This window comes from Neodiprion virginianus, chromosome 2 (genome assembly GCF_021901495.1).
Source record: "Neodiprion virginianus isolate iyNeoVirg1 chromosome 2, iyNeoVirg1.1, whole genome shotgun sequence".
NCBI classification, from domain to species: Eukaryota; Metazoa; Arthropoda; class Insecta; order Hymenoptera; family Diprionidae; genus Neodiprion; species Neodiprion virginianus.
Window position 1 is genome coordinate 10,021,013 of NC_060878.1, and position 10,571 is coordinate 10,031,583.

Sequence of the window (10,571 nt, forward strand, 5' to 3'; positions counted from 1 at the left end):
TCGGGTCCATACGGTACATTTTTAACTAGTCAATTCAAGTACAATCGATTCTAAATGTTCGAGGAACATTATATTTTTAATAATTGACATATTGATAATTCCAATATTGACTTTAATTTAAATTTCTTTGCCAAGTCAATTGAGCAAGCTTTATCCTGTCTAGAAGTAATCACTTTAAGGTACTTCTGACGTAGCAAAATTGAAGTACTATAATCATCGTGAAGTAGTTTATATAATCAGGATGAGATTTAATGCTCAACAAAAAATGGCTCTTCCATGATTATCTATTAATATTCGGGTCGGGAAGTTTTGGACAGACCGAAGTAATTTCGAAAGGCATTTTGGTCTCATTCAGATTCTATCTTCCCAAAGTATTGCCACGGTGTTAAGTTTCTCTTAACAAATTTGTAATCGATGTAGAATTAAGCCCAGCTTAAAACAGCTTGTGAAATTGTTAATCTGCAAAAGCCACGTAAGAAGACATTGTATTACGATTAGTATCGAGTGACTTTTTTCGCCATCTCCACCTCCTAAAAATGACAAGGGAACCGGTGGTCAATAGAGTGCAAGCTTTCAAACAGCTCGGCTTTACTTTAACCCAACTACAGAAGAGTTTTATAACAGCTTAAAAGGTTTATTGCTAGCTGTAATCATATCTGTATTTGATGTGAAAGCATTCAACTGAAAATCAATGTTCGTTAACGCGTTATAATTCATATACTTGGGATTCGACGCGAATGGTGTTATAATTACTAGAATAAAGAGTCCGGCCGGGGAAAACGCGATTAATGACGAGGCGATAGTCCCGACTCGATAGACGCGAAAAAGAGCTGAGAGAATGTCCGGTTGAATCGGTGAATAAACGAGTGTTGAGCGCCTAAAGACTGTGTTTGTTGTTCGTGTCGTAGGTACACGTCGTCAAGGGGAAGTCCCGCCCATTCAACAACGACATCATCGGCGGCGCCGACCCCGAGCGCGACCTCTGGCGGCTACACCAGCAGGTTCGTAGCAAACGATGACATTCACCACTTCAATTATTGTACCAATAACACTCTCGACGATATCGTTGAATGCGAGCCCGACGAGGTAGGCGACGACTCGCCGCCTTCAATTAACGACGGCGAGAAATCGAACTCAGATAATAATAATGTTACTACCACACACGTAAAAAGCTCGCTGGTAAACGTTAGTGAAAATAAATCGAGTGACGAAAATGAGGAACAGCTGGCGATTGCCACAGCGACGCGATTAAGTAACGGCGTCGATAAAGTCGCAACCGATCCGAACGCGTCTTCGGTCGATTCCTCTTCCCCCGTGATTAGAGGCGCTGCCGTCGCTTCGCCCGACCCGAAAAGTCGCCTCGTTCGCCGCGATACCGTCGGTGAAAACGAGTTCGACTCGAACGGATGGCGCGTGGATTCCCCGGAGCCAAAAAACCGCCCCCCTATTTCCGACGCGAGTGACGTCACACCGAAGGACGCCGAAGAGGAGAAAGCTTCGGCCGATCGGCCGAAAGGACGAACGATCGCCTACAAGAAGCGGGAAAAGTCACCGACCCTGGGCAGCAACGGATGGCTGATCGACAGTTCCGACGCCGAGGAATTCAACGTCAGTTCCCGGGAACCGGAAACGACCTCGGAAGTATGGAAGAAGAGCGCGGAGTCCGAGAACAACGACGAGCGAGATTCGGGGGGCGAAGAATCTGCCGAGAAGAGTGAACCGGAAGTTGAGGAGCTAGACGAAGCTTTGGGAAAGGGGGAGAACGATGACAAGAACAACAATAACAGCAACAACAACAACAATGCGGACAACGTGTCGATGATGAACGAACGAAACGATCCCGAAGACGACGAGGAGGAAGAAGAGGACCGGGTGACTTCGAGCGGAAGTTCGTCGGACGAGGATGGATCGACGAACTCGGTTGCTAACTCCGAGGGTAATGTCGCAGCCGGAGAAGCGCCGATTGACGCGAAGATGGAAGTTGGTCCGAGTGATAATGTGGTTTTGGAAAATGTGAAAGGGGACTCGAAAATAAGGGATGATAACGAGCTAGATAGCGGTGACGGAAGTTTGAAGGACTCGGGCACGGGAGATAAATTGACGTCGGTAAGGGGAAATGAAGGTTACGAAATTGAGGAAACGTTAGAGAGTGAATTATCGACGGTCAATGAGGTCCACGATAAGGATGACGAGGCTGACGAGTTGACGGACGGCCATCGCGGCTCTAATGATAACGATAACGACGGCGTAAAGAGGATCGCTAAATATCGTTATGGGGAAAATGCGCCCGATTCGAACGAGGCCGGTGCCGATGACGGCGAGTTATTGATAGGCGCAGCAGCTGTCGTAAAAAACGATTCCTTGAAACCGAACGTTGCTTCGGGGGCAAACCAATCCGTTAAGTCTGAAAAAAGTGACGAAAGTCTAGACATAGGTACGCAAATGCAAATGGTAACCACCGTCTTCTGTGTGTCCGTACTGTGTTACAGCGTTCTCATTAATTTATTATTCGTGTGAGTTATGTACTATATCGTTTTTCATCCATCGAGATTACAGACGTGAAATATACAGATGTTCATCCCTTATAGAGGGAAAACATTGATGCTGTCCTCCTTGTCTTTCGTTCGGTTAAAATTCATCATTGTTCGCTTCCTGTCTGTAAACTCTGCGGATTTGCCACGAATGAATATTAACAACCATAAATACAAAAATAACACATTACACGTATAACCGTTCACGATATATCCATGCAAATACGTGTTAATTAAACTTCTTTTTCTACTTTTACACTATCTTAATAATAATAATAATAATAATAATAATAATAATAAAGTCACCCGCTCATGAGCTTTCGCCGCATACCGCGTCGGGTTACGCTAATTAATAATGTCAACGGTTTATAGTTTAACCAAACAATAGCAGAACAAATAGTAATGATACATTGTTGTTGGAAGATATGGCTTGAGTTGATCGCCCTAAGATTGACCTAAAAATCACGAAACAGCTTGCGTAAACTCAGTAAGCTGTTCAATCGACTTAGAGTGTAAATAATATTTTTTTTTTTATAACAGAAAAAAAACAAACTATTATTTGTCTCATTCTGATGAATTACAGCTCATTGTGCGTTCGTAAATGGATACTCCATAAGTTTCCTATTTGAAACCTGAGATAGTTTTATACGCCACGATTTTTCCTCTCTTTTGTCAAACAATCTATCCAAACAAAATACGTATCGAAAGAGAAACCTGAAAAATTAATTTATCAACAACATGAGTAGGTAGAAATTAGAACAACGTGATCACACTGAAGTTGTAATTAATTGAGCTTGTACAATGCGAGTGCCCGATTTTTCAACTTCATTTTTGCAATCTAATACAACTTCGATTAACTTGAACCATATCTTTCAACGTTTCATTTCATAATTAGATTATACACCTGTAGAATAGCGAATTAGATTCGGTATTAGGATGAATGTTGAAACAGTGGTGGGAGCTTACAAATAGATTTTCCCTTCGAAAAGGCATTGAAATGATGATACGATGATGTTAATTATCCCTATTCGCTAGATAAAATCGCATTTTTTTTTCTAATCATCTTATGTAGTTGAACCCAATGAATACGTTCAATTTGTAGACGTACAGACGCGTCCGTATAAACATTCTATGCAGCGTATGTATTTTTGTACTTGCATAGTGTAATATTATACATATACATTGTGATATTTCGATACGTATACATTACACATATAGTAATATATATGTTTCCGTACATTATATATACATAAACTTCGAAACGAAAGCGTTCCTATCGGCATACATACCTCTTTTGCTCAAGTCCGTACTTAAATATAGTACAGTATGTACAAATTGCACTACTTTTCACTGTTGTTTCATCGCTTAATCGCTGCAACTTGCAAGTGTGTAATCGTATCACGTATTTCTTGTATAGATTTACAAATGTAACGGATGGTTGAGACGACGAGCAAATTACATCAATTTATCTGTTACTTTACACCGCATTTATACTATCGTAGAGATGATTTTTTTTCCAATCCTTTGCTTTTTGTACTTTCGTAGAAAAAAATATATATACATATGCTACGCATAATAGGCGCACATATAGACTTGCATAGGATATAATGGTTATTGGTGTGGTAAATAAACTGCATTTTGTGATAACTCGCATTATTTATTTCCCTTTCACTGTACATATCCTAATTATTTATACAATGTGACAAAAGATGCAGTTTTTTTGAAATTTTTTTTCCTTTTTACCTAATTTTCAATTGATATCACTGTAATTTTTTTTTTGTACATGTATTTTACACATATATTCTCAATGTTCAATGTTCATTCTTTTCGTCTCGACTATACAATTGTTTCTCATACGATTCACGAAAGCAGCTCATTACAAGTATACACATACACTACAACATGAGCATAGCTTTAAATAAATGTTTTTGTAAACATAACTTCTTTGGGATGATTTTCCCGATGGTACAAAAAAAAAAAAAAATTTCTACTCACAGCTAACGAATAACGATTAACTTTATGCGACTAACATATTTTATTGCGATATTGATTAACATGAGAATTGAATATTGAAAACTTAAACTTTGAAATGTACATAAATGACGATTCGAGGGAAATTTGTAAAAAGTATTGTTTCACTGCCGGTCAAAATGAAAAGCGAGTTATCACTCATGCTAGCCGAAGTAAATTCTTTTCACTGTTTGCAAAACTATAGCAGATAGGCACGCTTACGATTCACCAACCAACGTAACGTACCATCGACAATGATAGTGTACAGAGATAATTGAACTATACGTATCTAGTGACTTTCATTGAACAAATAATAAATGGTTCGCAAGAAATGTTGGGGATTGTTTTAAAGAAGTTTGAACCGTGTCTAAAGAGCACAAAACCTCTAGCCCACTAAGAGACAGGATATAAGAAACGCAATTTTCAGTTAGCACGGAAAGAGGAGCTACGGAAGAAGCCTTCTTGCCAGCGTCACCGACCCGCCTCGAGGCCCTTGCACTGTCGGCGGAAAAAGAGAAAGAAAAGAAATAGACAAAAGTAGATAGATTTTAGGGAACGTTCAGGGATATGGCTGCAGGTCTGCCGCGTCGGCGTTGGCATAGGCGGATTCTTCCGTACCGGCTTCGAGGTCGAGGCTCCGAAAATTTGGTAATAATCGAAGGCCTACCGCCGGTTTTAGGTTCCTCAACAAGAGCAGAAGCCAGGCGGCCATGGCGGCAGCGCGTGAACCGGATCCGGAGCCCGAGCCCCACCCGACGATGTCGCGTTACGCGGCCCTCAAGGAACGCAGACAGCGTCTGGCGCGCTCGAGAAGCTCCCACAACTTCGGGGGCGACGACCTGGACCTGGACGACGACCCGCCCTCGCCCACAACCCAGTCGCCCAACGCCTACCTGGCGGCCAAGTACGGGGCCGGTAGCGAGCTGGCGCGAAGTCGCAGCACGCACGCCCTCAAGTCCAGGGAACCGAGTCCCGACCGTGACCACAGGGACCGGGACCGGGACCGTGGAGCCACGGAGAAGGATGGCGCTGCCCTTAGCTCCTGGGCTCGCTACCTCAAGAACAAGTACGGAAACCGGACCACCAAGGACAAGGAGCCACCTTCCGCCTCTGCAGCGGCCGCCTCTTCGAGGTCAGACCCTTTCCTCAACTTTCCCGTTTTCAACATCCGCTCGAATATCGCAGGGTTCTTCAATGCCGGCTGTGTTGTGGTCTCTGGAGAACCCGGAGCCGAAAGTGACTCCATCTTCCAGGGTTTTCATCTTACAACTTTTAATACGACACTCGAATCTTCGATATGTTTCACGCTGATCAGTTTACTTGGAAGATGGAACGACTGGATCACCATTGGGTTTGTGGTATCTGGGGAACACAGAGCCGGGCTCAAAATTGACTCCATCTTCCAATTTTCAGTACAAAGCTCAGATCTTCGACGTGTTTTACGCTGAACAATTCACCTGGAAGATGGAGCAACTGGGTCACCGTATTCGATCACCGTTATGACGGTGTGGTTTTAACTGACAATGAGCTGGGAATTATTTTCAAGGACAGAAAGGCAGGCGAACCCAAACAGCTTTTGCATGGTACAGACCCGTTTGGTTGCGTAAAACCGGTATTCTGGAACATTGCCATTGGTCTGATCGAGTCAAGCTCAGTTTTCTGATCATTGGTCGAATTTTCTCGCAAATTTCCAAATGTTTCACGGAAAGTCGAAGGGTAGAGTCGTGTCCCAATACCGTAACTCAAAATAGGGCAACAGTGAGATGCTTGTGCCTAGTTTCAATACATTTCTAATAACGAAATGATGGCCCGTGCACATTACGAACAATGTTTATTCTTCGGCTGCCTTTCTATAACCTTCACCAGAGATGACGTTTTTGTACGATTATCACAAATGATCCGTGGCACGAAAGTTCCTGTTGGCTCATTGGGCAAGAAAAAGTCTTTTTAAAAACTTTGACATCAATTTTTTTTCACCTAACGCAGTGCGAGTGCCGCCTCGCGAAGGCTTTCGCTAGGGTTGCCACTGAGACACACCGGCCAGACCTCATTCGAATCTTCTGACGAGGACCAAAAAAACCCGTCAGGCTCCCCCACATCCCCTACAGCAGCTCCCGCTATTCACGCGGCAGCAGGTTCCTCCACTAGGTGAGTACCGCACACTACTCGTGAATATCTCTGCTCCTCAATTCCGTACCTACATTCCCTTTTCCGTAATCATCTATTACACTTATTTCAGAGGTCAGTACCTGCTGAAGCGGCGACAGCTGTTCAAATTTGGGATGCGGGGGAGCGAAGCCGGATGCTTTACCTGGCCGCGAGGCCTGGCCGTCGGCCCTGACAATTCCATCGTCGTAGCCGACAGCTCCAACCATCGAATTCAAGTACGATGAAAGACTCTATCATCCAATCGCGATAGCTTTCCATATTTTGAAGTCAGTTGAAAAACTTATTGGATGTTTGAAACTCCACAGGTATTTGACGGAAACGGAAACTTCGTCAAGGAGTTTGGAACGTACGGTAGCGGAGAAGGCGAGTTCGACTGTCTGGCTGGAGTCGCCGTCAACAGGATCGGTCAGTTCATAATAGCTGACCGATATAACCATCGGATTCAAGTCCTGGACCCTTCCGGAAGGTTCCTGAGGGCCTTTGGCTCCCAGGGCAGCGCAGACGGGAGGCTCAATTACCCCTGGGGCATCACAACGGACGCTTTGGGATTCATCTACGTCTGCGACAAGGAGAACCACCGTGTACAGGTACCTTTATTTCTCATTCTGCAGCCTGATCTGGGTGATGGGTGCATTGAAATACTGATGACGTTGAAATTGACAAGAGCTGATTGGAAATTCAACATCAGATAGACCCAGGTCGACACCAAATTCAAGTTCACATCCCATATTTTAGTTCACAGTGATTGCATTTGTAATGAAAGGGAACAATGCTCATTTCTGTACCACTGTGTAATTGTTAGTATGTAAGTACGACAGCTTGTCGTAACTTCTTTTTAAACAATTTAGAATAATTCCGTCTAAATCTTGTAAAAGTAATCACTCTTCTATTAGATTGCTCAGGTGCGAATAAGTTAACTAAAATCTACCTTGTAACTTTGCATACGTTACAACTGTTGATAAATCGACCATTAGTGTTTTTTACACACAGTCTTACACGATCCAACTCGACAACTGGCTCTTTTTATCTCTTTGCAATATGGGAAAAATTATTTCTGGACTACGATCCGTATCACGATTATTTCCTGGCAACTCAAGTTGGCAAGTCGCGGAACAGTCACCGAGAAACACAACTTATCAACACTCTCCGAGTCCAATTTCATCAGACCGCTAATTCAAATATGGATGTAATTCAGAATTATAAACCCGTAATTGCCACTTTTGAGCACTCCAAACTTGAACCAATCAATTCCAAGCTTGTCAGTTTCTTACAATTCAATCTCAGTAAAAGTTTTTTCTCCAAAGCTTGATGGAAGATTTTTCTAAAAATGCTCTAAAAACTTTAAAAAATTCAATATTCACCTTCGAGGCAAATCGAAAATTGTAAACGAATGAGGGAAAGTGGAATGATTTCGGAAAAAAAGAAATACTTCTCTGAAAATCACTGAAATTAACATACCTTTCCCTGGATTAGACTTGGAATTTTATAACCCAGTAAAAAGTTTGATAATTCCCACAAACATGAACTTTGCGAGAAGCGTGAATCAAAAACTTCCAGAAATATTTTCAAGGCCAATTTATTCTTTCCGACGATTCTTCATTTTGCCTTACCTACATCTTAACTTTTGAAATAATACTTCGAGTTTCCACATTTTAAAATCCAATGAAACAGCCTTTCGGATGTTTTGGAATTTCGAAATATGTGATCATTCCGTTTTCTGATTCTGGTAAATGTTTCATTTTCTTTTTTTACCTCCATCCAATAATTTGCGCGGACATCATTTCATCATTCACACACCCGTTAAAACAATGTTTGGAACAATTTGACCAGGTGTTCCAGTCGGACGGCACCTTCGTGGGTAAGTTCGGTTCGTGTGGAAGCGGAAGAGGCCAGCTTGAGCACCCGCACTACATCGCGGTGAGCAACACTAACCGGGTGATCGTCAGCGACGGGAACAACCACCGGGTGCAGATATTCGACGTGAATGGCCGGGTGCTGACGTCATTTGGGTCTGAGGGCTCGGAGGATGGCCAGTTCAAATTCCCTCGGGGCGTCGCCGTCGACGACCAGGGATTCATCGTGGTCGCCGATTCGGGGAACAACCGGATACAGATATTCACCCCGGAGGGCGTCTTCCTCAGAGCTTTCGGCGGCTGGGGAAGCGGAGACGGCGAGTTCAGAGGACTCGAGGGTGTTGCGGTCACCTCGGCCGGTAACATCGTCGTTTGTGACCGGGAAAATCATCGTGTACAGGTTTTCTAAACAGCGTTACGTTGACGGAAGAATTTGAAAACGGTTACACCTGGGCAAATTTTCTTGACCAGTGCTCGGCGGGTAAGTGAAGCCGTGCTAGCGATCTGGCAGCTTCTTTATCGACGTGGGCCGTTTCATTCTAAGACTCGAACCCGTAAAACATCTGAAACAGAACAGTTTGTTAGGGTTACCGTGTTTTACAGTTTTCAGTCGACGAGCGTTATTACGTATCCGTTCCTTACAATTATCTCTGTAATATTACCAGCAAATTCAATTTTACGAGGATCAAAAAGGAAGAGGCTTATTATTAGATACATACCGTTTCACCGTCGAATCGTCGTTTACATTCATAAAACAAATACATATGCTCATTTATTTGAATTACATCGACGCGTACAATACGCTGCGTTGATATTGTTTCTGTAGGTATATTATTCAGGTTTCTTGATACCGATCAGCGAGGTACTATTGATTATCAATTTTTTTTCTAAATCTTCGTTCATTTATCCATCAGTTTCTTTTTTTCTTTTTTTTTGCGTCTTTTTACTCTATTCTTCAGTCGTATAATTTATAAAAAATGATACGTATAGATATACTCGTATACGATAATATTATATATATTTAGTCAATGAAATTAATTTTTTTCTCTTCTTTTTTACAATTCTCTAAGATTTTTGTTATTTTCATTAACTTTCTTGTATTTCTTTTATTTTCCTCTTCGTTTTAATTGGATCGATAAGGATAGCTATGCGATTAGAATCGACGTAGACTCGCTTTCGTTCCCGCGGAACGTTTAATTCTAATAACTCTATATGATGCAATTAATGTGTAAGAGCGCAGAGATTCGTGTTGAATTGCGAAGAAAAAGGAAAAACCGACGTTATCTGCGTGTGGTAAAAAAGAAAATAAATTGTTGGGGAAGCCCCGGAAGAAGACCCTGCATGTTATATCTGTATATCGACGATCCAACTTACCAGACACAAATTCACTTGCGCCGTGTTATATCTTGACTAGTTTTAAATTAAACCGCCGCGTTGAGTGCAATTCGTTGTCACAAAATCCCTGAACACACGTCACAGAGTAAAAAAATATGCGATACGTGACGGAAAAATTAATGAATATGCTTTAAATACCTACATGAAAGGGGAAATTGGAAAGGTAAAAATTACACACATAAGCAGGCACACAAGTATGCTATTATATACACATGAACCACACAACTATATAACACGTCATTCATACAAACATACATTATATATATATAATATATATGTATATATATATATATGTATATATATATATATGTATATTTATATATATAGAGAGAGAGATGCATTATACCCAAATGAAATAATTTAATTTGTACTCAGAATGAACCATTGTTTGTACCGTTTGTATGCTTTGAATAAATTGTTGCGGAAAGTAAATGCTACATGGAAATTTAATTCAATGTTTTCGTTATTTTTTATTCCCATTTTGTTGTGTTAGTTGGTTAGTTTTTTTCCCTAATGTTCACCAATAATCATCCGAAATTACTCGGCAATGGTGAGTGAGCTCATTCAAGAAAATATAGAGCATCGTTGTTAGTTTCTTTGAAAAGTGGAATTC

At 41.7% G+C, this 10,571-nt stretch overlaps 1 protein-coding gene across 7 annotated transcripts in view; it reads left to right on the top strand.

Moving 5' to 3' along the window:
• LOC124298224 (RING finger protein nhl-1) overlaps positions 1-10,408 on the top strand; it is a 34,867-nt gene extending 24,459 nt beyond the window's left edge. For 3 of the 7 annotated variants that reach the window (XM_046749943.1, XM_046749944.1, XM_046749945.1), the window contains 4 exons: positions 909-2,434; positions 5,221-5,673; positions 6,528-6,689; positions 6,781-6,922. In XM_046749943.1, the coding sequence (XP_046605899.1) occupies positions 909-2,434; positions 5,221-5,673; positions 6,528-6,559 (2,011 nt within the window). In that variant the 3' untranslated portion in view covers positions 6,560-6,689; positions 6,781-6,922. Of the gene's footprint in view, positions 1-908; positions 5,674-6,527; positions 6,690-6,780; positions 6,926-7,015; positions 7,298-8,540; positions 10,252-10,291 lie in introns of those variants that run through there. The other 4 variants (XM_046749947.1, XM_046749948.1, XM_046749949.1 and 1 more) reach the window with 4 other exon arrangements.
• Positions 10,409-10,571: the final 163 nt, after the last annotated feature.